This window comes from Episyrphus balteatus, chromosome 1, assembly GCF_945859705.1.
Source record: "Episyrphus balteatus chromosome 1, idEpiBalt1.1, whole genome shotgun sequence".
NCBI classification, from domain to species: domain Eukaryota; kingdom Metazoa; phylum Arthropoda; class Insecta; order Diptera; family Syrphidae; genus Episyrphus; species Episyrphus balteatus.
The window spans coordinates 14,454,108-14,481,598 of NC_079134.1; the positions used below are offsets into that span (position 1 = coordinate 14,454,108).

The 27,491-nt window shown below is 32.7% G+C and overlaps 4 protein-coding genes across 4 annotated transcripts; 3 read left to right on the forward strand and 1 right to left on the reverse strand.

Moving 5' to 3' along the window:
• The first annotated feature begins 3,594 nt into the window (after positions 1 to 3,594).
• LOC129907210 (adult cuticle protein 1-like) lies at positions 3,595 to 4,201 on the forward strand. The gene is made up of 2 exons (XM_055983307.1): positions 3,595 to 3,600; positions 3,665 to 4,201. Exons 1-2 carry the CDS (start codon positions 3,595 to 3,597, stop codon positions 4,199 to 4,201), a joined length of 543 nt encoding a protein of 180 aa, XP_055839282.1.
• A 6,954-nt stretch (positions 4,202 to 11,155) lies between these two features.
• LOC129914598 (uncharacterized) lies at positions 11,156 to 11,736 on the forward strand. The gene has a single exon (XM_055994301.1). The coding sequence runs from the start codon at positions 11,185 to 11,187 to the stop codon at positions 11,683 to 11,685; it is 501 nt and encodes a 166-aa protein (XP_055850276.1). The 5' UTR covers positions 11,156 to 11,184; the 3' UTR covers positions 11,686 to 11,736.
• Positions 11,737 to 14,912: 3,176 nt separating this feature from the next.
• LOC129907157 (uncharacterized) lies at positions 14,913 to 15,793 on the reverse strand. The gene is made up of 2 exons (XM_055983233.1): positions 15,627 to 15,793; positions 14,913 to 15,558 (listed from the first exon to the last, which is right to left on the reverse strand). The coding sequence occupies exon 2, from the start codon at positions 15,520 to 15,522 to the stop codon at positions 15,022 to 15,024; it is 501 nt and encodes a 166-aa protein (XP_055839208.1). The 5' UTR covers positions 15,523 to 15,558; positions 15,627 to 15,793; the 3' UTR covers positions 14,913 to 15,021.
• Positions 15,794 to 16,102: 309 nt separating this feature from the next.
• LOC129907212 (uncharacterized) lies at positions 16,103 to 18,678 on the forward strand. Its single transcript, XM_055983309.1, has 3 exons — positions 16,103 to 16,108; positions 16,158 to 16,380; positions 18,215 to 18,678. Exons 1-3 carry the CDS (start codon positions 16,103 to 16,105, stop codon positions 18,676 to 18,678), a joined length of 693 nt encoding a protein of 230 aa, XP_055839284.1.
• The last annotated feature ends 8,813 nt before the right edge of the window (positions 18,679 to 27,491 follow it).

The window sequence follows — 27,491 nt, forward strand, 5'->3', positions numbered from 1 at the left end:
TAAGATGTTTGGTTCTAGTTATTAACGGATATATTTTAACACATGGATATTTTTATAAATAAAACAGATAATTTTTCGTGATCTTTTCTCTTGGTTTTTTCAATAGTAAATATATTTCTATTTTTTTAGTAAAATATTTCTTTTTTTATCATAAAAAAAATTCCGGTACAATCCGGTTTTTCGACTTTTTTCAAAATTCCGAGAAAATCGCGTTTGAAAGTTGGGGTAAATTTTTAATCACAACAAAAACATTACTGTTAAAAAAGGAGCCAAGTTCTCCTATGTTGAAATTATGCTGGCACAAAAAGTACTGAGATGTAAAAGTGTACCAAGTTCTAAAGTTTGGGTTCAAATTCGTATCAATAAAATTTTGATTGTTCTCTTGACAATTTTTCTTTTAATTACCGATTTTTAAAGTTATTTCAAAAATTGCCAAGTAAACAATCAAAATTTTATTGATACGAATTTGAACCCAAACTTTAGAACTTGGTACACTTTTACATCTCAGTACTTTTTGTGCCAGCATAATTTCAACATAGGAGAACTTGGCTCCTTTTTTAACAGTAATGTTTTTGTTGTGATTTCACTACTTTTTGCAAGGTATGGCTGTAGAATTGAAAATCTCTATATTTGATGAAAATTCAGTGAAAATGGGCGGTTGCCACGCCCCCTGGCTGAAATTCTCAAACTTTAAATTTTTTCCTTTGTATAAACTACCATCTCTACCATTCTACCAAATTTCAAGATTCTACGATAATCAGAAGTGCTTTATTATATTTAATGAAAATTCAGCGGAAATGGGCGGATGCCACGCCCCCTGAATTGAAAATCTCAAATTTTCGATTTTTCCCTTTGTATACACCACAAGCCCTATCACAGTGTAAAATTTCAAGTTTCTACGTTAACGGGAAGTTCTCCATAATTTTGATGATCTGTCAGTGAGTGAGTGAGTGAGTGAGTGAGTGAGTGAGTCAGTCAGTCAGTTACGGTTTTTGCGATTTTTGAAGCCCTATATCTCAGAAACTACTCATCGTAAAAGGCTTAAATTTTGTGAGGAGTTTTGTTTTGACAAGCTCAATAAATGTAGCGAGTTTGAAATTTCTAGCATCTTTGGTGTGGAAGTTAGAGGGGGGTCGAAAATGGCCTGAGTTGTTTCCTGTAAATAAGGGTGTAGTGCCAAAGTTGCTAGAGAACTTGGCTGGGCACTACCGTGCCCCTTGATTTCGAAAAATCCCCGAATCTTTGAACGCTCCTGGTAGCTAAACCGCTTGAGAGCAATTTTTGAGAGTGATGCCAAATGATAGCTTGTGTCATGGGCCTACGCTTTGCACATTATCAGATTTTAAAAAAATCGCCTTAAATGTTAAACCGCCACATCATGCCTTTTTTTTCAGAATCGTGCCTATTTTTTTTACTTTTAAGTTCTCCCGGTTTGAGAACGCGTGGACCTACATGAATGGGAGTTGTACCCAAATGTAGGTTAGAGTCCCCGCTACCTTTTGGCATCAAAAATTTTATTTTCATTTTCTTCAAATTCCGCAATATAGGCGTGGGAAGTTGGGAGCGCGAAAAAACTTCTGGGAGCTGAACGCTTTGATCTAGAGGCAGGGGAGTGGTGCCATATGAAAGCTTATATTTTCAGCTACCCGATAGTGGTATAATCCGGTTTTTCGATTTTTTTTCAAAATTCCGATAAAATCGCGTTTGAAAGTTTGGGTAAATTTTTTGTTCGAAAAATAAACGAATCTTTGAATGCTCCTAGTAGCTAAACCGCTTGAGAGCAATTTTTGGGAGTGATGCCAAATGATAGCTTGTGTCATGGGCCTACGCTTTGCACATTATCAGATTTTAAAAAAATCGCCTTAAATGTTAAACCTCCACATCATGCCTATTTTTTCAGAATCGTGCCTATTTTTTTTTACTTTTAAGTTCTCCCGGTTTGAGAACGCGTTGCCCTACAGAAATGGGAGTTGTACCCAAATGTAGGTTAGAGTCCCCGCTACCTTTTGGCATCAAAAATTTTATTTTCATTTTCTTCAAAATTCCGCGATAAAGGCTTTGGAACGCTTTGATCTAGAGACAGGGGAGTGGTGCCATATGAAAGCTTATATTCTCAGCTACCCGATAGTGGTATAATCCGGTTTTTCGATTTTATTCAAAATTCCGAGAAAATCGCGTTTGAAAGTTGGGGTAAAATTTTTTTTCGAAAAATCCCCGAATCTTTGAACGCTCCTGGAAGCTAAACCGCTTGAGAGCAATTTTCGGGAGTGATGCCAAATGATAGCTTGTGTCATGGGCCTACGCTTTGCATATTGTCAAATTTTTAAAAAATCGCCTTCCATGTTAAACCGCCACATCATGCCTTTTTTTTCAGAATCGTGCCTATTTTTTTTTTACTTTTAAGTTCTCCCGGTTTGAGAAAGCGTGGACCTACAGGGATGAGAGTTGTACCCAAATGTAGGTTAGAGTCCCCGCTACCTTTTGGCATCAAAAATTTTTTTTCATTTTCCTCAAAATTTCGAGATATAGGCGTTGGAAGTTGGGGCGCTCACTTTCAGCTCAGCTCACTTCCAGCTCAGCTCAAATGAGCTAAGCTATGGTACCTAGCTCAAATTTGAGCTGAGCTGTGAGCTGAGCTGAAATGTGAGCTTTTTGCAGCTCTGGCAACTTGCCACATGGAAATTATCACATGTAACTTGCCACATGCAACTTGCCACATGCAACTTGCCACATGCAACTTGCCACATGCAACTTGCCACATGCAACTTGCCACATGCAACTTGCCACACGCAACTTGCCACATACAACTTGCCACATGAAACATGTAACTTGCAACGTGTTGTGTGTTTTATGTTTGCCGTACTGCGGCGTACTGCATTTTTAAATACTAAAGTACTGCCTACTCTAAAGGTGAAACGACAGCCCTGCTACCCAGGGTGATCGCGTCATAATCCCTTTGACATTCTTGTCAAAAAGTAAATTTTCATACCCACCCTCCCATAAGAAGTATAACTTCAAAAAAAAAAAAATTACAGACGAATGGAATACCTCCTCCTTTTTGAAAGTCGGTTGTAAGCTTTTAGTAAATTTGTTTTAATTGTCTATTTTCAATAAAAAGGTCGCATAAATAAATAAAGAATATAAATATGTGGATTTGGGAAAGTTTATTTTTAGCCAACTCTTTGAACTTCTACCAATTGTATAACAACTTTGACATATGAGACACAATGTAAATAAGTTGGAAACAAAGTATAATAATAATTTAAGATCCATCTTTCAGCTTGAATAATTTATTTAAATCTGATGAAGAATTCCAGTTCAATTTTGTGGTAATTTGAACTCAAATTTGACTGTCGCACAACTTTCTAAAAAAAAGCAATTAGGTTCTCGTTCCACTAATTTTTCATATTTCTTTGGGGAGCAACTATAGTTATTTGTTTGTATTTCAAAAGAAGCTCAGCATTTATGCTATAAGCAGATAAAGAGGCAGCAATTAATACCTTATAAAAGTGTAATAAAAGTCAATTAAGACATCAAAAGCCACTAAGGTGTCATATAATCAAGTTCTTCTCTTTCAAACAATAAAAACACAACATGAAGGTTTGTATTTTATTTATAACACCTTTTATAATGCGCATTTTTCTAAGAACACTTTTATCCACAGTTCATCATAAGTGCCCTTGTTCTATGCGCTTTGTCCATGACTTCAAATGCAAGTGTAGTTCCGCTGTCTGCTGTGCGTTTTTCTCCACTTTTGTATTCCGCTGTCGCTTATGGACCTGGCATTGTTCCTGTAAATGCACCTTCAGATTTACCATCTGGACTTCATGTTTACGGTGTTCCTTTAATTGTACCAGTTGGCTTGAAGACTGAAGCAACTTACACAGCAAAGACTCCTGGTTCTGAACATGTTGCAACACTTTCTGGACATTTGAACTCAGCTTCTTTCATCAATTTGCGAACTATACCAGCTACCAAGGATTCAAATTCTCTCCCACCATCAGTAGCCATCCATGGTTCACCCAATCTAGTTGTTCTTCCTTATAGTATTTCACCACTTACCATTCCAGCACCACTTGTTCTACAAACTGAAGCCAAATATGTAGCCAAGAATCTTGGAGTTGAGCATATTGCTCCACTTCCTGGTCACACAATTTCAGCTACTTCCTTGAACTTGCAACCAGCACCAGGATCAAATTAAAAATCAGAAATTGTAAAACAAAGGAATCAAGAAAAAAAAATTGAAAATACAATTCCAAGAAAAACCGAAAGTCCAATTTTTTTTTTCAACTCAATTTCCTTTCTGCAGAAAAATTCTAAGACATCACTGTTGACTTCTTTTTAAAATTTCAACTGAATTCTTAATTTCTAGCATATTTTGAGGAAGTCTGCTAAACATTTATTGCAGTAAACGTGATTCAGGTATCACTCCTAAAAGTATACTTCAATTTTCAACTAATAGTCTTCTGAAATGAGCCCCAAAGTTCTCTACGAATGGATAAATGATTTTATCCTCGAATCCATTTCCAAATTTCAATCAAAACTATTCATAGCACCTGCTGCACATTCTCTTCTAATATCTTTTACTTATAATCTTCTTTGTTTAAAGTAAATGACGTTTTTATGCAAATCAAACTGACAGTAAATAGTCTGCACCTGAAGAAGGGAAAGTCCTTATGAGATTTTAATTCTAAAAGTGTTTCAAAGATTAAAAATTCCTTGAGAAAAAGACAACAAATGCAATTAAATAAGATTCCAAATCAAGGACTACATAGTACCCAACCCAACCAATATAACTTATCTATTAACTTAAACATGGCTGACCTGACATCAATTTAGAAAATCGGAAAATAAATAAATATTACGAAGAGGCAACATGCTGCCATCGGGCATCACCAAAAAAAAAAATTATCTCCGTCTTTCCAGGACCAAAAAAGTATCCTCACATAAATTTTCTCAGTCAGCCAGGAGAAAGAAAAAAAAACACCGCCACTCGTTTCACTCATAGAATACGAGCAAAATTATTATAAGGACATCGAAAAAGAGCAATATTTTCCTGCAGGGCGTGTTGATGCGAGACGTGTTAACATTGGACTCCTTAAGATGCTGCCAACAAGCTGGACACTAGAGTCTTATTTTATTGCCAGGATTTTCCCATATCTACCGCAAAATAAAAACTATTGCGTGCGAGCTGGGGCTCTGTGCTGATGGACGCCATAAATAACATTTCGATATAAATACTATGTTTTGGGGAGGAATATTTGGGGGTAACCCTTATAAATAGTCAAAAGAAAAGAAAAATAATTTCCACGAGAGACCAGTCGAGATGGCCCACATATAGAGAGCAGAAGGATAGGCAGGACTTTGGTTTCGGTTTGGAAGTTTTGTAGATAAATTATGGAGTCAATTAAGCTTAGTATGGATTTTGGGCAATGTTTTTTTTTTTCGGGGATTCTTTTCTTTCTTTGCGAAATAAACGAGTATCTGTGAAACAAGCTCATACTGGAAACCGCAGCGAGATTTATGATTCGATTTTATTTGGTTTGTTCTAATAGATATAGTGAGTTCACGGGGTTTTGGTGTGTTTGTATATATGTGGAAAGGATATTTTCAATTATTATTTGAATTAGATTTATTCTTGACACCAGAACACACAAATTCTTGGTTCTGTGGGTGAAATAGTAACAAAAGAGGTTTATTTGCGATTAAATTAAATTGAGATTGTGGTTTAAATGAGTAAATCCTTGTATGAGGATCAAGTTCGCAGTGACAGGAATAATTGAAATTGATTGCAAACAATAAACATCAATTTGCGGGCATTTGTTTGAGGTTATATGGATAAAGACTTGGAAAGGGTTAGCTGATAAGGTTATAGGTTCGAAAGTATTAAATTACCATCAGATAAAATTAAGGAGTAAGATCAAAGATTCTTAAAGCAATTTACTTTTGCAAATTACACCAAAGCTTCAAAAAGGAACGGTTTTTTGAATTTTATATTATATTAATGCTGAATTTTATTTATTTCTTGATGGTTCATACAAAAATTGTTATTTTCAATTTGATCCTGGTGCTGGTTGCAAGTTCAAGGCAGTGGTCGAAATAGTGTGACCAGGAAGTGGAGCAGTATGTTCAACTCCAAGATTCTTGGCTACATAGGTGGCTTCAGTTGGTAAAACAATTGGTGCTCTAATGAAATATGGAGAAATACTAAGTGGGAGAGCTGCTGGAATTGGGGATCCATGGATGGCTACTGATGGTGGAAGCGAGTTTGAATTATTAGATCCTGGTGCTTGTTCCAAGTTGATAGACGAAGCTGATTGAATATGTCCAGGAAGTGTAGCAACGTGTTCGGAGCCAGGAGTCTTTGCGGTGTAGGTAGCTTCAGTCTTCAAGCCAACTGGCACAATTAGAGGAGCGCCGTAAACATGAAGTCCAGATGGTAAGTCTGAAGGTGCATTAACACCAACAATACCAGGTCCATAAGCGATAGCGGAATACAACAGTGGAGAAAAACGCACAGCAGGCAGTGGAACTACGCTAGCATTTGAACTCATGAACAAAGCGCATAAAACAAGGTAGCAGATGATGAACTGTGGATAAAAGTGTTTTTAAAAAATGCTTATTATAAAAGATGTTGTGAAAAAATATATAAACCTTCATATTGTTTTTTTGTTTTATTAATTGAAATTGAAGAACGAACTTGACTTAATGACAACTCAGTGACTTTTGATGTCTTATTCGACTTTTACTGCTTTTTTATAGGGCAACTAATATGCTGCCTCTTTATCTGCTTATCAAATGAATGTTGAGCTTCTTTTGTAATACAAACAAGTAACCAAAAGTACTCCTGAAAGAAATATGAAAAGTAAGTAGAACCTAATTGTTTTTTTAGAAAGTTGTCGGGTCAATCAGACTTAAGTTTAAAGTACCATAAATAATTACAAAATTAAACTTGAATTCTATATATCATATTGATATGAAATTTATCAAGTTGAAAGATAGATCTTAAACAGAGATTAATTTTAGCATTTATTGGTAGAATACTAGAAGATTTTGAAAGAGCTTAAATATGATTATTTTAGTGTTTAACTTATTTGGAGTAGTAACTCTCTATGAATCAATTTTTTTTCATATGTCAAAGTTTTGACACCATTAGAAAAATTTCAAAAACTTGGCTAAAAAAAACTTATACATACATTCTGCAAAATATTAAAAAACAAAATTGGTATATCTTTGTCGCTGTTTTTTTTTTTTTTTTTTTTTATATTTTTACATGTTGGTACAAATTTTTTAACATTTTTGAGAAAAAAAAAAAAAATTAAAAACCATGTTTTAAGGAAATTCAAATTCCCTCACCTTTTGTTTCACCCTAAAGAAAACTATGCAGAAACGCTTTTGATACTTTTAGAGAGGAATTCAGAGTCGTTACTCAAGTAAAAATTTTACTCAAGTGAACATTTGGTCTTGCGTTTGGTCCACTTCAGCTACTAATTACGTTAAGAAAACCTAGGGGTGTCTTTACTTTAGCTAATGAATTCCAACTGAGGAAATTTTGAAGTAAATACTTGGGCAAACACTCAGAAAATTCATCTCAGACTTGTGCTTGAGAAAAATTTTCACTTGAGTAACGACTCTGAATTCCGCTCTTAAACACATTTAATGCATATTTATAATTTTTCTTTCACTTAATTTCTCTCATTTGAAGAGTGTTTTTCAAAAGAATACACCCACACGTTTGTATAAAAAATTGCTAAAAAATAATAAGTTCTTGTTAGGTTCTTTTTGTGTTTATAAAGCATTAAAACTAAAATGAATTATAAAACATTTTAAACTTCGTTTTCGATTCTGTATCAAGTTTGCATGTCAGCTCTTTTGTTTCCTTTATAACAAGAGCGTATTGCTTGTTAAAAACTTCGCTCAAAACCTAAAATTTTGCGGGACAGACGGATTCAGAAGCAAAAGACAATAAACTTAAGTTGAATTGTTATAAGAAAATGAAAAATTTCAGGCTAATTGATATCATCAATTTCAATACAAATTAGATTAAAGCACAAGTGGAATAACTCCAAGATTCGTATAATAACACTATGCAAGTCGAAATCTTTGACAAGTGGGCTGTTGACTGTTTCCCCCTATTTCGGACCTGAGAAATCGATTGGCATCATTAGTTTTTCGATTAATCGGTACGACTTCGAACAAAATTTTCTTCGGAAGATTTTTCAATATTTTTAAGTATTTTGCCCAGTTTAAAGTTATTTTTCTTGTTTATAGTGATATTTTTTCTGCTCAAACGTTATATACTACCAGCATAAACTACTGGCTTTGTGAAAATGTATATCTTAGTAACGAATGCGTTGCCGTTGTGTTTTAATACATTTTTTTTACATTTGAAGCCGATTTGTGAGAAAATTGCTTCTACCGCCTAAACGATTTAATCTTATAATTCACTCCAATATAATTTTTTTCTGTAAATAATCTAAATAATAATTAGGTATACATCATTTTATTTATGAAATTAAAAAAAAAATTATTTTTAGTTTAAATTAATAAATAAAATGTTATAAAAACGTCAATTTAAGTTAAAGATGGCCTTTTTATGAAGATTTATTGAAAAAAAAAATTGTCCAAAAGTACAATGTTAATTTTTATATACAGGGTGTCCCAAAAGTAATGGATCAAATGAAGTATGCTGATAGGCCAACTTTAGGGCTCTCAGAATTTGGTAACTTGTTCATCCCAAATCCTTACGGTTTTTGATTTAATGCAGTTTTTGTGAAATTTCTATAAATCCCGACTTTGCAACAGTATTTTGCTTCCTCCGCTCATAATTGATTTTTGTTTTTTACAATTCTTTCACTAAAACATTGCCTAATAAAAAGAAATAATTAATTAATCTATATATTTTTTATTTCATTCGCCATTTTGCTGCAAATTAATTAACAGTTCCATGTTTTATGAAAAATCAATTTCTCACTTTTATTTCAGAGCAAAACCCTGAAAAAAATTTGTATGGTGTGGCACTGGTTTATTATTTTTAAAACTTGCCGTGTTATTGCAGATTTCAAAAATGTATAAAAGTTTCCAAAGTTGAAGTTAGAACTAAAGATATTACAATTTAAAAGCAACAAAATAGGTTCTGTCAGAGAAAAATAACAAAGTAAAATAAACAAATTTTCTCGACTGTTGTTTGTTTATTTCTTTTTGAATAAAAGCCTCGATTTTTGTTTGTTATTTTGCTCTGAAAACCTCTGTTTTTTTGCATTCAAATTGTAATATCTTTCGTTCTAATTTCATGGAAACTTTTATACATTTTTGAAATCTGCAATAACACGGCAAGTTTTCAAAATAATAAACCAGGGTAACACTATACAAATTTTTTTCAGGGTTTTGCTCTGAAATAAAAGTGAGAAATTGAGTTTTCATAAAACATGGAACTGTTAATTAATTTGCAGCAAAATGGCGAATGAAATAAAAAATATTTAGATTAATTAATTATTTCTTTTTATTAGGCAATGTTTTAGTGAAAGAATTGTAAAAAACAAAAATCAATTATGAGCGGATTAAACAAAATACTGTTGCAAAGTCGGGATTTATAGAAATTTCACAAAAACTGCGTTAAATCAAAAACCGTAAGGATTTGGGATAAACAAGTTACCAAATTCTGAGAGCCCTAAAGTTGGCCTATCAGCATACTTCGTTTGATCCATTACTTTTGGGACACCCTGTATAGCTTGTAGCAAACCCTTTAATAACAAAAATTAGAATTACACATTATACCTAAGTAAATCAATGAATGTACATATGTTAGAAAGTCAATAAAAAATATTAAATATATATGTAGATTAGGGTGGGTCAAAAAAATCGAAATTCTTTTTTTTGATTTGGTACTCCGAAAAATGGATTGCTAGACTCCTCTAGAATATACACACCAAATATGAGCTCTTTATATTAATGGGAAGGTCCTCCGCTTTTAAATTTTCCATTTTTGCATCAAGCTTCTACAAAAAAAAATTATTTTTTTTATAAATCGACTTTTTTGCAAATTTGAACGCTCTACAAAAAAGGTTAAATACACTTTTTTGAATTATCTAACCGTTTAGTAGATATTTGAGGTCCAAAAATCGAGAAAATCTTTAAAAATTCGTTTTTTGTTCTTAATTTTGTAACAAATTGAAAAATTATAATAATCAAACGCGCATATTCTTGTAGGAAACAGATTGCTCCACAAAAAAGGTCTTAATAATTTTTTTCAATAATCTAACCATTCTAAAGATATTTGAGGTCAATTTAAAAAAAAAATATGAAAACATTTTTTAATTTTCAAAATTTTCTAATTCATTGAAAATTCAATATTTTCAAATTAGCAAGATGTTTTCTTGTAGGGACTTAAACGTTCTATAAAAAGTTCCTTGGAAGCAAATTAATTGCTTTAACCGTTTAGAAGATAATCGTATTCAAATCGCAATGCATACTTGTCATAAGAAAACTATTGAAATCAGTGGGCATTGGTTTGGATACGAATATCTTCTTAACGGTTAAAGCAATTAATTTGCTGCCAAGGAACTTTTTATAGAACGTTTAAGTCCTTCCAACGTTAAGGACCTTCCCATTAAGATAAAGAGCTCATATTTGGTGAGTATATTCTAGAGGTGTCTAGCAATCGAGTTTTCGAAGTACCAAATCAAAAAAACGAATTTCCATTTTTTTGACCCACCCTAATGTAGATACAAATTTAAGAATATTGTTTCAAAACAACTAAAGGGCAAATAAAACGCTTATATTAATAATTTCAACTTGAATAATTATCACATCAATCTTATATAGAAAATAGAATTCCAGTTTTATTTTGGTAGTTTGATGGTACTTTGAACTCAAGCTTGATTGGCCCTGCAACTTTCTAAAAAAGCAATTACTTGTTTGTGTTACAAAAGATGCTCCAACATTATTGTGATAAGCAGATAAAGAGACACATCAACAAATACCCTATAAAAGGGCAGTAAAAGTCCAATACGATATTAAAAGCCAATTAGTTGTCATAAAGTCTAGTTCTTCAATTTTATTTAATAAAAAAAATAATATGAAGGTTTGTATATTTTTCACAACATCTTAAATTTACTGCAAATTTTTTAAAAATGCTTTTATTCACAGTTTTTCATCGGTGCCCTTGTTATATGCGCTTTGTCCATGACGTCAAATGCAAATGTAGTTCCATTGGCGGCTGTACGTTTTTCTCCACTTTTGTATTCCGCTGTCGCTTATGGACCTGGCATTGTTCCTGTTAATGCTCCTTCCGCTTTACCATCTGGAACTCATATCTACAATGCTCCTCTAATTGTGCCAGTTGGTTTGAAGACTGAAGCAACCTACACCGCAAAGACTCTTGGTTCTGAACATGTGGCATCACTTCCAGGACACTTAAACTCAGCTTCTTCAATCAACTTGGAACAAGCACCAGGATCCAAGGATTCAAGCTCCCTTCCATCATCAGTAGCCATCCATGGATCACCAATTCCAGCAGCACTTCCTCTTAGCATTTCTCCACTTTTTATTCAAGCACCACTTCTTGTACCAACAGAAGCTAAATATGTTGCCAAGAATCTTGGAGTTGAGCATGTGGCTCCACTTCCAGGTCACACTGTTTCAGCTACTTCCTTGAACTTGCAACCAGCTCCAGGATCAAAATAATTTTATTAAAAAATATCAAAAGAAGACTTACAATTTTCAATAAAGACAAGATTTGGCAACGTAGAACTTTGTTTTTCTAAATCGAATTCTAAGTTTTTTACCATCAATTTTGTTTAATATCAAAATAAGGACTTCCATCCCATCACTTGCATTTTCTCACCAGGTATTGGTATATAATTAATGAAATATTACAATTTCAAAGATTTATTCACTCGTAAAATTAATTAACTCAAACAAAAATTAATTTCACTTAAAATCCCATCGTTTTACTCCATCTCCAATACCCCCTTCCCACTTTCTTTGAAAAAACAACCAGCAACTATGTTCAAAATAAGTCTTGTAATTGCAAAACAAATTTCAGAAATGTTCCTCTCTTCAACTCCCACTCCTGATGATGAAAATTTGCTAAGAATCATTTTTCATTTCAAACTCTGTTCTGTTCTGTTTAGTTAAAGAATGTTCAACTGTTGAACTACTGCGTTTGTTTTCTCTTCAAAATTAAATCGTCCTGAAAATGGCAAATGCATGCAAGCAAACGGGAGTACTATACACAAAATCCACAAAGACGACCAAATGAAAATGAAACTTTTCTTCTTTGTCTTAAAGAATGTTTGCTTAGCCAATTAAGCTTATCTTTTGTTTGAACAGGGGCAAGGGGGAATTCCCCTGTTATCTTCAAAAAGTTATCCTTGGAAATCAACGATAAAACAAGCAAATTAGCAAATAAATCAAATTTTCATTCCCTTCATTATTTTTGTTGGATTTGAGAAGAAGGAATCTTTAAAATTTTCATTCAGTTTGATCCTTGGCATATACACACATAACATCACTGACGAATAAAAGGACTATGACGAGAGTCCTTTTCTCATCTCATCACAGACATCACTCCTCTTGGCGGCGCATCTCGAATCATTTATCTAAATTAATCCCTGTCGTTTACATTGGAAAAACAAATCAAAGATTAAGACAAACACATTTGTGAGTTTGGTATTGGGTGAAGTGAAGAGAGGGGGAGGAATAGGACTCGCCGTCGTCGTCGTCGCGCCGCCTAGCACCGCATGACGAAGGCAAATTAAAATACTGGCTGCTAGTGGATAGAGAATCAATTTTCAATTGATGCAAAAGCAAAAGGATCATCTGCCAACTCGAAAAGGGGAACAGTTTGGTGTTATTATTTGTTGAAGACACCATCATCATCAGAGACTCATCGGCACATAATGAAAAACGATTAAAGACCGAATTTCTAAAAGGGGGCTTGAACAAAAAGCAGGCAGCTTTGCAAAGACAACAAAATGAGCAGCAGGATATGCCTTTTCTATAACAGAACTCCAAACCGGACCAGGTAAAAGGTTAGGTAGAAATACATATACCCACGGAGTAAAAGCTGTGGAGACGTCTACACTGCGCGAGTATTAATTAGTTGTGTCAAAATCAGTAATAATTCATCAAAATTTCATCATATCAACATCCGAGTTATAACGAATATGAAATAACCTACAACGACTTCGAAACGACAAAATCAACCTGGCTGGTTCTTTCACCCTTTTTCATCACAATTTTGAATTGAAAATACATAACAGCATCATGCTGTAGTAGCATTTCACTCAGAGACGATGGAAAATGTATAGAATCGCCGATATCATTATTATTATGAGAAATTGAATTCAAGTGACGATTAAGTTTTTAATGGAAAATGTTGTTTTTGACAGAAATTCAATTATTTGTGTGCTTGAGAAATGTGTTATTATTTCAATATAAGATGAAGAAGTTGGAACTTTTTTGAGGGAAAAGGCTAAATAAGCTATCAGATATCGAAACAAATCCTAAACTTTTGCATAGCAATTAATGTTTTTCTTTGATTCGTCATTTTGAAGCCTTTCCCAAGGCTTAATTAATATATTGAAACAAAATGTTTATCAAGCATTCCAGACAATAAGATTCAAAACCAAGACTGAAAATTATTAATTTTATGAAAAATTACTAAAATGGCGCCCGGCTGGGAAATCATAATGTTAATGTTTCAACTTCAAAAAAGTACGCTTCGATTTTGATTAAAAAAAAAACTCAACTTAACAGAAAAGGAGATGGGGCGTTTTTGGGCCATGAGCGTACATTAATGAGACTAGTCTCAAAATGAAGCTGAAGGTTAGTATATTCAATCTTTGAATTTTTTTTCAAATCGTAAGTCAGGGTCTTGAGATACAGGGCTACCAAAGTTCGTTCTGATAACCCTTACTTATCCCTTTTATATGCAAATATCATGAGAACTACAAGTGGTATATTGATGTTTTTGATTTCAAATGAAAGGTTGTTTTAATGCCTTTTAAACAATATAAAATACATATTACACAAAACAAAGAAACGGCGAACAAATAAAGAAAAGTAAAATGTTATTTAAAAAAATCGATTTTTGTTCAAAATATTTATTTATTTTCAATTTAAATATGCTTGCAATCAACACACAGGTATAGTTATAAAACTGTTTGAATTTTTTAGAATGCGGATTAGAAGCTTGTTTATTTGACCAAATTATGTTAGAGAGACACAAAAACTATAATTACTTGTGATGAACTCTGGGCTACACTCACTTGTTTACATAAACTAGATTACAAAATACATACTAAAGAAGATTTTCGATAAATCCACTCTTGTCCCAGTTTTAGTTTAAAATATATTTCTTGGAGCTTTTTGAAACTATAATAAACTTATAAGTTCTTTGAAATTAATTAAAACGTTATTAAATACAATAAACCAATGTTCTAATAAAATTGTTCTTTACAATAACAACATCTTATTCGTTCCTTTTCTATAAGTGATCTACAAAGTTTTTTGAAATGTGTATTAACCGATTGGTTTTCCCCACATGACATAATTTGGTCAGATAAACAAGCTTCTAAACCGGTTCTAATCGCATTCTACAAAATTAAAACAGTTTTATAACTACACATGTGTACGTGTCGATCGCAAGCATATTTAATTTGAAAATAAATGCCATTAATTTCGAACATGAATCGATTTTCATCATGATATTTGCATGTAAAAGGGACAAGTAAGGGTTATAAGAACGAACTTTGGAGCCTTGCATCTCAAGACCCTGACTTACGATTTGAAAAAAAAAGCTTCATTTTGAGACTAGTCTCATTAATGTACGCTCATGGCCCAGGTCCCATATAATTTTGCCCCATCTCCTTTGAATCCTGAACGAAAAAAAATCGTGTCTAAAATTTAAAACAATGTTCGTATAATGCCAAAGCTTGGGTTTATTGAAGATGTTAAGTCTTGTTGTTTTTGATATTATTCTTGTTTTGTTATTGAATCAGGGATTTTCTTCAACATTTATTTTGATCCTGGTGCTGGTTGCAAATTCAAAGAAGTAGCTGAAAGAGTGTGACCTGGAAGTGGAGCCACATGCTCAACTCCAAGATTCTTGGCAACATATTTAGCTTCTGTTGGTACAAGAAGTGGTGCTTGAATAAAAAGTGGAGAAATGCTAAGAGGAAGTGCTGCTGGAATTGGTGATCCATGGATGGCTACTGATGGTGGAAGAGAGCTAGAATCCTTGGATCCTGGTGCTTGTTCCAAGTTGATTGAAGAAGCTGAGTTTAAGTGTCCTGGAAGTGATGCCACATGTTCAGAACCAAGAGTTTTTGCGGTGTAGGTTGCTTCAGTCTTCAAACCAACTGGCACAATTAGAGGAGCATTGTAGACATGAGTTCCAGATGATAAAGCGGAAGGAGCATTAACAGGAACAATGCCAGGTCCATAAGCGACAGCGGAATACAATAGTGGAGAAAAACGCACAGCAGCCAGTGGAACTACACTTGCATTTGATGTCATTCACAAAGCACATAGAACAATAGCTAAAATGAAGATCTTTAAGGAAACAAAAAAATATTAATAAATGTATTAATCTTATAAGAATTTTACAATTAAAGACCTACCTTCATGCTTTTATTTTTCTTGTTTTTTTTTTTTTCAAGACGATCTTTACAATTAGAGTGGTCACTAGACACTGATGTTTTCAAGTGAAGTTAAGATACGCTTATATAGTTGCATCGATCAATTGTTTATTTTGATATTCGTATTAATAATGATGGAACAGGTTAGATTTGTGTCGCATGCCTATTCTAAAAATAAGTTTAAAAGTTGATATGCACACCTTGTTAAACATCATTGAATTATAGGTACATTTAATTACTTTGATTGTGTTTTTTTTTGTGACATTTTAAAGTGAGGTCAATTTTTGTCTTCTAACATCGCTCGTCTGAACTCTAGTTACACCTAGTTTAGTTTATTGGAAAGTTGATTATTGACCAAGAACTATAAAAAGACTATGGTGCCTAATTTGAATACATTATAGCTCACTTATCAAATAGTTAAGACCATTCTAAATTGTATAAAACAAGAATAAATAAAAATGAAGGTTTGTAACCATTTTATTTACATATTTCTCATTTTAAACTAACAACAAGGTTAACATGCAGTTCTTTGTTTCTGCCGTAGTTTTGTTTTTAGTTTTCATAGAATGTCAAGGAATTGTTGTTCCACTAGGCGTTAATACTCCATTACTTGATTCCACTGCTTATGGATCAAAGCTTGTTATTGAACACTCTGATTCGGTTGTCTTAAATGCTCCAACTATTCCATTTGCAAATCATAATTACTGTGCTCCTCTAATAGTAGCATTGCCATTTGGTTTGAAAGCTGAATCAACTTACAGTGCCATTCACATGATTAGACGCACCAATTTTCTTTTACATAAATTTCATTTTTTTGTAGGTGTGTACAAGAATAACCAAAAAAATTGTATTCGTTAGATTGGTTATTTAGTTCTAAATAGAAAAGCAAAAAGAAATAGTGGGTGAGTGGAAGTTAACGGTACTTTTTACTCCTTCTTGTCTCTAATGTAAAAAAAAGGGCACTTTTTTTGGCTCACATGATTAGACGCACACCTTAAATTAGTTAGTTTGGCGAGATCTATTGCACTGATTTGATTAAATTTGGAAGATTAAGCATCAAGGAGTATTTTTTTAGTGAGTTTCATTCAAAATCTGTACAAAAAAGTTCTGAGCGCGAAAGAAAAAGGGAAAAATGACGCTTTGGACTCCAAAGGTGTTTTGGCCTGTCTTGGTATTTAATGATATGACACATCTTTTTTATAAATGTAACAAGAGAACATCTTTATGCGCTTAGTTTAGGAGAAAAAAATTGTCTTGCGGCCTACCGTTCTTCTCACACTGTAGCTAGACCAAATCTAGTCATAAAATCAAGCATATTTTTTGGCTCATCTGAATAGGTTCAAAAGCAAAAATGTTGATAAATCATAAGTTGCATGGGTCTTTTGGACTCAAAATTGTGTCTGTCAATAAATCTGATTGTGTATAACCTGTAAGGATGAAAACGGGTTGTGAAAAATCTTTAGGCGCGGAAAAAATGGGGAAAATAAAAGAAGTCTTTGAATTAGGCCGACAACAACATTGCATTGAGACAAAAACAAACACAAATTAAAATTTAGTAAGCAGTTATATGCGCAATATGCAAGGGTATAGAAACAACATTAAAAGTCGATGTAACTCAGTTACAACATGGGCCGATAGATGTGCAATGATCAGAACAGCATGACTTCGCGCTAAAAATTAAGCTGAAAACCGGTATAAAATGCAGTTTAACGACGGCAAAACGGGTTGTCAGAAGTGGTAAACATTTGAGGACAACAAAACTTCGCAAAAATTACCACTTTTCAAAACATGAAAAGAAACTCGCCTCCAATAGTAACAAAAAACTGTGTTAGAAATTGCAGATCAAAAGTTTTGTATAAGGAAATAGCTTTGCACTTAATAACACTGCCTTCACAGTTATGTATACAGTATACACCTTAAAATAATGCTTCTTTCAACGAAGGTCATAAAAATAGGGCCCACTTAATTCATTTTTTTTTCCGGTTGCAAATTCGACGAAATATGTGAGCCAAAATATGTGTCCCCCACATATTTTGGCGGTTGGTTTGAAACGGTTTTTAATTTCAAACCAAGCGATGTTCCTCCTGACACTATAGAACAAGATGTTGAACAAAGTACTTCTCACCAACACGAAGCTCCAGTTCTAGAACAGCAAGAAATAGATGTGATTTCACAAGATGTAAGCATTAGGCGTGCCACCAGGTTTTGAAGTCGAAGGAAAGGAACAGTTGGTGTGTTTGTTGAATAAAATCATCTATGGGCTGAAACAAGCAGCAAGAGCTTGGAACGAGGCAATACATATAGTTCTCATAGCTGCTCAGTTTCTTCAAAGCAATGTTGATCCTTGTTTCTATTCGAAGGAGGAGAATGGTGAGTGGTGCTTCATTCTAATTTATGTTGATGATATCATCGTGGCGAGCAAATCAAAACACTTCATTCATTCAACGGAGAAGATACTATCAGCTAAGTTTATAATGAAGAATTTGGGTAACATTAGGAATATTTTGGGGTTAAAAATTGACAAAGATAAAGAAAGCTATATCCAGCAAATTACCTTCTATATGTTTCAGTGAACACAAGACCTGACATATCTACAAGCGTTTCGATTTTGGCACAGAAGGTCAGTCAACCCAAACAAAACGATTGGAATGAGCTCAAACGGATAGTTAAATATCTCAAGGGCACATCAAAGGTAAAGTTGTTACTGAGTGAAACCGAAAACAACAAAGATCGTCTTTTTCACGGTTATGCGGATGCGAATTGGGCCGAGGATAGAGTCAACCGAAAAGCCAACAGTGGCTACTTATTTAAGCTAAACGGTGGTGTAGTGAGCTGGTCATGTCGTAAACAAACTTGCGTAGCACTTTCGTCTACTGAAGCCGAGTTAATTGCATTATCAGAGGCGTGTCAAGAAGCATCATGGATTAGACGTTTGTTGATAGAAATGCAGCATAATATCAGTGGTCCAACGACTATATACGAAGACAACCAAAGCTGCTTGAAATTGATACAAGAAGAACAATTTTTCGAATAGAACCTAACAAGAAACAAAACGTGCTACGCAAATATTGTCCAACAGAATCAATGCTTGCTGATTTACTTACAAAACCATTGGCAGCTGGAAAACACAAGATGCTTCGTGAAAGATGTGGTCTAGTTGAGTAAATGAGGAGGAGTGTTGGAAATACATTTACACACTGTGTTTTTAGAAACCATTTTCTCAAATTGAATTTTAGAAAAGTATACTTTGCATACTACTTTGAATATTATGTTTTAAATATTTTTATTCTTCTAATTTTTATTAAACAGAAATAAACAAATTTCTTCTTGTTTAGAATTGAGCTGGTTATAATTTCTACAGTAAGAACTTAAGAAACAACACACTTTTTGTTTTATACATAGCTTTAATGACAAGGAAGTTTTAGACAAAAAAAAAATTCGAAAATGTTGAAGCCGTTAATTTAAAATACTATACCTAGAGTTTTTTTATTTACATATACAAATTTTTAAACATTTTTCATGAAATATTAAATGTTTCGCTTTAAGCTGAATATTTGTTGCCTACTCACCTTCACTCTCCCACCAACAGACTTCGAAATTTTGTAGATTTGATACAAACAAATGTAACAGAATTGGACCAAGTGCAGAGTCCTGAGAAACACCGACACAATGTCAACAACGAATAATTTTAAAATTATATTTTTATTTGTATAAAGTAGTTCGAGAGATTTAACTGAATTAGCTGGAATTGTTCACAGGATATGTCGTGCTTTCTCGAGGTGTTTAAAAATTCCTTAAAACTTTAAGGGTGCCCCAGTAAGTATAAGTCTATAATCTAAATGTAGGTAGATTGGTTTATCTTTAGTTTGCTTTAGGTTAACAAATGGCACTGCTTCCGTTTTTTAGGAGACTAATAAGGTTGGTAGTAAAATCAACCTCATCAGATACTACTTCAGTTTTTATTTCAAAATATAACTTTAGCGGTAAGAGTATAGCTGCTTTAGAATGAAAATTGAAATACCATATTATCTTGATGTAAAATGTGATGCTGATTTCTTTAATATAGGCAGCCATGTCATCATATCAATTGAAATAAATAAATCACAAAATAACAAAATTTATATTTTGCTCATAAAACTCTAAATGAGAATGAAATTTATCATATTTCCAATCTACCACCCACCAGGGCATAATACACCCGGTCTGTCATCACGTTCTTAAAACATCACTTAAGGTTTATATAACTTAAACCTTAAATCCATTCGTTTTGTAAAACAAGATAAATTACACGTTACAAGGAAACAAGGATTCTGTGGATTGCAATGTGGCACGATGTCACTTGTCGTTTTCTCTGCCTCTGATGACATAAAACAAAACAAAACACATTTTTTTCGTTGTGTTTCCTTCAAATTCTACATAGAATGTGCCACTGATTGATATTATTATTGACATATCCACCCTTGTAATAACTTGACTTGAGGGTTAATATTTTTGGATAACATTTTTCTTTTTTATATATGTATGTATTTTGACATTACAATAAATGACTCTAAGAGACCTTTTTATAACATTTTTGTTCTCGAGGTAAATACAATCTTGAAATTGTTTTAAAATGCTTACTGCGTTTAGTTTTCTCTCGGGGGAAATATCATTGAATCTCGATCACACAAATCATATTTTTCTGAACTCGAACTCAAAACACACCCCCGCATAATGACAATGTGAAAACACTTCTTGATATGAAAGAAAATATAAACAAGTGTCAAATTGAATTGTTTTGACATTAAGTTAATATCTATACACTACGGGATATCTCTAGAGAAGTTCTACATAGGAGTTGATATAGGCACATTGATGACAAATGACATTTGTTATACCCCTTACCTGAAAAAAAAACCCATGCGTTTCAAATGTTATATTTTTTGAAATGTCATTAGAAGGAATCTAATGTAGAAAAATATATTGACAAAGTGAGAAAAAGTTAATTATCCAACTTTTTTGGGATGACAATCATTTTGATGACAGTTCGAAATCGTAATGGATGAAGTGGAGACTCAGTTGCGATACCTATCCTCTTTATATCCACTCTAGAAAGTCAGATAAAAATGGTTGAGTTTTTTTTTTTTCTATTTTCATCACATTTTTTTTTTATTTTTCTTGGGGGATCACATGAAATAACGGTATATATAGAACTCATTTTTATATTTTTTTGTGTTCTGTGTTTTTATGCGCCAATGTCATAAATTCAACCAATGGGTCATTAATCATATCCTTGGCGAAGAAGAAGGAAGTGAGTAGGTTTTTTTTTTTGGTTTGTTGGATTTTTTTGTTGTTGCCAAAGAAGGCTCGAATGACTTTAAGGACTTTTGGTCTGTGAAAGATGTTGCAAACAAAAAAAATTTATCGATTTCACATTCACACTAGAGAGAGTTTTTTTTTTTTTGTCTATAAAGTGACATTTGGGTTTCCATTCTTTTTTTTTTTGCTGCTGTCGGGTGTTGAAGGAATTATTAATGACGGTTCAAGGCTTAAGTAGATATGCAATTCAGTTTGAGAGTTCTGATGGGAGAGGAAAAAAAAAGTTTTTCCGTCAGTAGCCAGTTATTAATAAAATTGTCTTAATACACTTAATAGATACACTTAGGAGAATTCAGTTGCTTTGTTTTACTAAAACATTGATCGATTGTTTTAAAACTATTTCTACATTCTTTCAATTCTATTTGAAACACATACATATCTCTAATTGTATCTACATTCTTCTATTACACTTTGTGACAAAAACAAGGTTTAAAAATATACGCAGTCGGAGACCTATCCCGTTTTGTAGAGCTAGTTACACTGATTACGAAACCGTGTTTAAAAACTCCGTAACACACCCAAAATTTAGAGTGGGGGCCAAAAACCGGTAAATGGCTGGGCAAATGACGAAAACAATAAATTTTTTTTAACTTTGTCACCTTATAAATTCTAGGTGGTTTAACTAAACCAAAAAAGAAATTTCAAATTCGCTACATTTATTGAGCTTGTCAAAACCAAACTCCTCACAAAATTTCAGCCTTTTACGATGAGTAGTTTCTGAGATATAGGTCTTCAAAAATCGCAAAAACCGTAACTGACTGACTGACTGACTCACTCACTCACTCACTGACAGATCATCAAAATTATGGAGAACTTCCCGTTAACGTAGAAACTTGAAATTTTACACTGTGTATACAAAGGGAAAAATCGAAAATTTGAGATTTTCAATTCAGGGGGCGTGGCATCCACCCATTTCCGCTGAATTATCATCAAATATTATGGAGCACTTCTGATTATCGTAGAGTCTTGAAATTTGGAAGAATGGTAGAGCTGGTAGTTTATACAAAGGAAAAAAATTAAAATTTGACAATTTCAGCCAGGGGGCGTGGCAACCGCCCATTTCCGCTGAATTTTCATCACATATTATAGAGCACTTCTGATTATCGTAGAATCTTGAAATTTGGTAGAATGGTAGAGCTGGTAGTTTATACAAAGGAATCAATTTAAAATTTGAGAATTTCAGACAGGGGGCGTGGCATCCGCCCATTTCCGCTGAATTTTCATTAAATATAATATAGCATTTCTGATTATCGTAGAATCTTGAAATTTGGTAGAATGGTAGAGATGGTAGTTTAAAGTTTGAGAATTTCAGATAGGGGGCGTGGCAACCGCCCATTTTCACTGAATTTTCATCAAACATAGAGATTTTCAATTCTACAGCCATACCTTGCAAAAAGTAGTGAAATCACAACAAAAACATTACTGTTAAAAAAGGAGCCACGTTCTCCTATGTTTAAATTATGCTGGCACAAAAAGTACTGAGATGTAAAAGTGTACCAAGTTCTAAAGTTTGGGTTCAAATTCGTATCAATAGAATTTTGATTGTTTACTTGGCAATTTTTGAAATAACTTTAAAAATCGGTAATTAAAAGAAAAATTGTCAAGAGAACAATCAAGATTTTATTGATACGAATTTGAACCCAAACTTTAGAACTTGGTACACTTTTACATCTCAGTACTTTTTGTGCCAGCATAATTTAAACATAGGAGAACGTGGCTCCTTTTTTAACAGTAATGTTTTTGTTGTGATCTTTTTTTCTTCATCAGATAAATAAATGAAATTTATATTGTAGATAGATAATAGACAGGATTTTATCTGTGCAAAATTTTTATCAATTTTGTAGTCACAATTTTGAGATAACTGTAAAATAAAGTTTTATTATTCAACAAGTTCTGTCTTTTGATCTAAAGCAAATACAAATTTGATTTAACTTTATTGAGCATCCTGATGATGTTACCTTTCATTAGGTATATCACACATAACTATACATTCACTACAGGCTACACAATGATAAATTAAAAAACTTGCGAAATACCTCAAAACACCTGTGGAGATCTGCTGATCATGAACAGCCACCAGTGTGGCAAGTACCGTAATATCAGTTTGGAATTTCGACATGGTTGGCTTAAAAAAATTCTAAATTTTTTTCTAAGCATCGCAGAAATAAGATTGAAACGTTATATGAAAGGTGAAATTAATTAATTTTATAGGTTGTCTAAAAAAAATGATTCAATAGCGTGAGAACATAAAATTATATGTGTTTTTTGCTTTTTTTCATGATAATTGATCGAGTTCAAAAAATTCTAGCTCTTTTTGTAGATGCCTAATAGACATGATCGATATAATATATTTTGATCTGAAGCAATAAGCTTTCAGGTGGTTTAAAATTTATTATAGGTTCTTTATCAAAAAAATGAATTTTTGGGTGATGGAAATGATTTTTTCACTTTTTTCATAAGAAAAGATTATTTTTAATAAATTATTTTAATACTTTTTGCGCATTGTAAAAATTTAAAAATGGTTTTATTATTTAGAAGAAATATTTGGCTTTTTAATGGTATAATTTTTTTTGTAAGCTTTTAAAATAAAAAAATTAATATAATGAGAAAAGAAAAAAGGTAATTTTTTTTAGCTTTTTTTTTTTTTTTTTGTAAATTATGATTGTTTGAAATAAATAATCGCTTCAATTGACTCATTTTAAAAGCACACAATTTGTTTTCTTACGACGTTATCACGTAAAATCATCGTCCGTAAACCGGCTTTACAGACAACCTCTTTTTCTTCTTAAACATTTCTTAAAGTGGTTCTAAAACGACTATATTCGATTCGCTTAACTCATTCAACAAAACTTCAGACTTTCAGGGAACTTCCAACAATGTTCATTTCATCACATTGTTTATAAGTCCTGTATCTGAAAGTTTGTTGTCATGTATTTTTTGTAGCTTGCTATGGTTCCTTCAAATTCCTACATAAATTCATATTCCTTTAAAACATTAAAATGTAATTTCCACACACATGTTACCTGGTTGTTAAATTCACAAACCGTAATCATTAACCAACCACCCGTGGCTAATTCTCTGTCTTTTTTTTACCATCACACATAATATTATAAAAGCAACAATGTGTGTTGTTGACTATGCTGAAAGCTTTAGAGAAGGTTTAACAGACAAAATGGCAAACGGAAAAACAAGGACTCGCACACTCCTTTTTGCGAGAAATGAACAACAAAGCGCTGAGCAACCATCAAAATAATCATCGATTGAATTATTAATAATTTTTTGGAAAAGTTTCGTATAGTTTTACTCGTACTCTGCTGGGTTTTATGGCAAATTTCAAAACTCACCCTTCCAACTTGCATATCTCGTCAAGTCGTCATATCGTTTGGTTGTTGTTGTTATTTTCTACGTCCCCATCACACACATTTGATGAGTCCTTATGGAGGAGGACTTCTAATAACAAGAGTAGATATTGTGATTATTATTTGAAGTGTTCTTCCTCTGAGTTCCAAGAACCCCCCCCCAAACCCTCTATAGTTCTATCAAAGGCAACAAAGTGACTTTGAACAAATGTTTAACCGAACAATTTCACGGTGTGAATTTTTAATGGCAATTTCCCAACCAATCCCCCCGCATTTAAAAAGATTTTGTTCGTTTTGTGCTTTTTTCTCTGTTTCCAATTTTCAAGGATCATATTGAAATGGGAGAAATAAAATATCCTTTTACATGAAAATATGAAAGAACATTCATAGTTTTGTTGAGTTCAAATTTTCCTTTATGATTTTTAGGTAAAAAGCGGAACTCCCCAAGGACATCATCTTTTTATGCTTTTCGATTTAGCTATACTGTCTACTTTGAGTTATGAATTTTCTTCTTCGTCCTGTGAAGCTGGCTAATCAAATCACAGAACCCTTTTGTTATTTAGAATTTTAATAAACATATCAACCAAATGTTATACACACACATGTCCCAAAAGGGAGTATCCGAAAATGGCTATTAAATGGAATGTTATATGTAAGTACAGTACAATAACAACAATGACAGAAATGCACGGTAGCAAGGACATCTTTTATCATCAGTCAAAAAACTTGAAACGGTGACGATGGGATATTATAATTGCGTTTGCGTTAAAATATTTCAAAAAGAACAATAAATTAATTATAACATTCCATTTGCTCGTCACACATTCTGGTCTTGTGGAGACGTATAGAGGCAGACAGTCAGTGGTATATGGGTGAACCTTCTGCTACTTGACTTTATCGTTTGAAGGATGACAAAATGGATAGAGATGACGTATTTAAAACAAAAAAAAAACCGCTTGTAATGTGAATATGACTAATGAATGGAATTCACGGAGAACAACCCTTTTTTTGTGTGTCCTGTTTTTTTCATTAGCTAAATAAATTTGCCAACCTACCTTTTTTATACTCACTCGATGAGCTTTGAAGTAAGAAATTTGCTTTAGCTACTAAAAAAAACTGCACAAAAAACACAAAATTCAAAAGAAAACTCATCTATCAGAAATCATTTTGTCAATTTTTTTATAAAAAAAAAAAGAAAAAAAAAACAAACAGTTTTAAATATGAGAACGAAGTCAGTTGAAAATTTAAAAATGCTTGTATTTTAAAAAAAAAAAAAATTACCCAAATTTGAAATGGAAATGCATTGAAAAAAAAAGAAAAAAAAAGTTCAAAATATAACGTCAACCTCATAATCGAAGAAAATATCACACGGGAGAAAAAGAACATTTTACAAATTAAACTTCTATAAAAAGTCTTAAGAAGGTCTTGAAAGCTTAAAAGAGTCAATTTTTCAGGTTTTATTTTTTTTATTAAAAACAAATTATTAACAAATTACACTGGTCGGCAAAAAAAAACAAAAAAAAGTCGGGAGTGTAATAGCCATAGCCCTTATGTACATATATATTTAATTAGTTATTCACTGTATTATATATATTGAGAAAATACTTTATCAAACTTAAATAGAAATAGTTTTTGGAAATAATGTTTATAAAATATTAAAAAATATATTTATTCTGATAATGAATTTCAAACAATATTGTTGTTTTGAATAAATCAACGTATAGAATAATTATTTGCATTTATTATTCCTGACATTATAATCTCAGAAGTGGGATACGAACTTAAAAGATGCCCTATATTCAAAGAAGAGATTTAATTCAAGCTTTAACCGAAGCAAATATTGTATTTGAAGAAAATGCAACTGTGGCAGAATTAAGATCAATATATGATCTTTCATTGGCCCATAGAGGAAATAATGACGAAGATAACCTCGAAGATGAAGATGAAGATTTACAAAGACAAGAAAATGTTTATGAACTCGACGAAGAAATCCAGCGTGTGGATAAGGAGTTACTATTACTCCGTAAACGAAAAGAATTGAAAAAATTGCAAGACGAACTAAGAATTGTAGAAAACAAGGGGTTTGATTTTATGGCTTTGGAAGCTATGGTAAGCCCTTTTAATGGCGATGATACTTATGACATCAAGAAATGGTTTGAAGATATCGAAGATGCTTTTGCTGTGTTCAAATGTAACGATCGTGACAAATTTGTTAGTGTACGTAGATTGCTAAGTGGAACAGCAAAATTATTCCTACGAACAACAACAGCGCATACATATAACGAACTTAAAAATGTTTTATTAAAAGAATTTGGTCGCTTATACTCAATCAATGAAGTTTTTCAACAGTTGAAATCACGAAAATTGAAATCAACTGAATCTGTTAAGAGGTATACAATTGCAATGCAAGAAATTGCTTCACACGCCAATATACCAGAAGCAGACCTAATAGAGTGTATTATTGATGGATTGAACGATAACAGTAACAATGTTGCAATATTAATGGGTGCAACATCCTTAAGTCAATTCAAGCTTCTACTGGATCGATATGAAAAAAGACGTGTAGCTTCAAGTAAACAAGTAAAACCACTTGCTCCTTTCATCAAAAAGCAGGATGCAAACAAATTCTCAAGTTCAAAAATGGAAAAGATACTTTGTTTTAATTGCTCACAATATGGACATTACAATAGTCAGTGTCCCAAGCCAAAACGTCCAACAAATTCATGTTTTTTCTGTCACGAATTGGGACATTTTCATCAGAACTGTCCGAAGAAGAGGAATATAACAGCTGGTATAGAAGAAAGAAAACAAAACCAAGATTATTATGATCAAGAAACTTGCAACAGAGAGGATGATTGTGTAGAAAAAATAAAAGCTTATCAAATGGTAAGTGTTGCTTTCATTGATATAAGAAATAGGTGCACTAAGGATATTTCTTGTTTTTCTCTTTTTGATACTGGAAGTTCAATTAGTTTTATACGAAAGTCTTTAGTACCATTTGTTTTTGAAAAGCAAAAAGAAACCCTGTTCCGAGGAATGGGAAACAAATATTTAAGTACGTTTGGCAAAGTAAATTGTAAAGTTAAATTTCGTGAGCAAATTGTAGCACATGAATTTCATATTATTCCAG

Excerpts from the sequence above, each read along its gene's own strand:
- LOC129907212 (XM_055983309.1), top strand. Across the intron at positions 16,381-18,214 it reads AATAGTAGCATTGCCATTTG|TGAACACAAGACCTGACATA; the intron begins GTTTGAAAGCTG and ends TATATGTTTCAG.
- LOC129914598 (XM_055994301.1), top strand. The coding sequence starts at position 11,185 with ATGACGTCAAATGCAAATGTAGTTCCATTGGCGGCTGTACGTTTTTCT.
- LOC129907157 (XM_055983233.1), bottom strand. The coding sequence starts at position 15,522 with ATGACATCAAATGCAAGTGTAGTTCCACTGGCTGCTGTGCGTTTTTCT.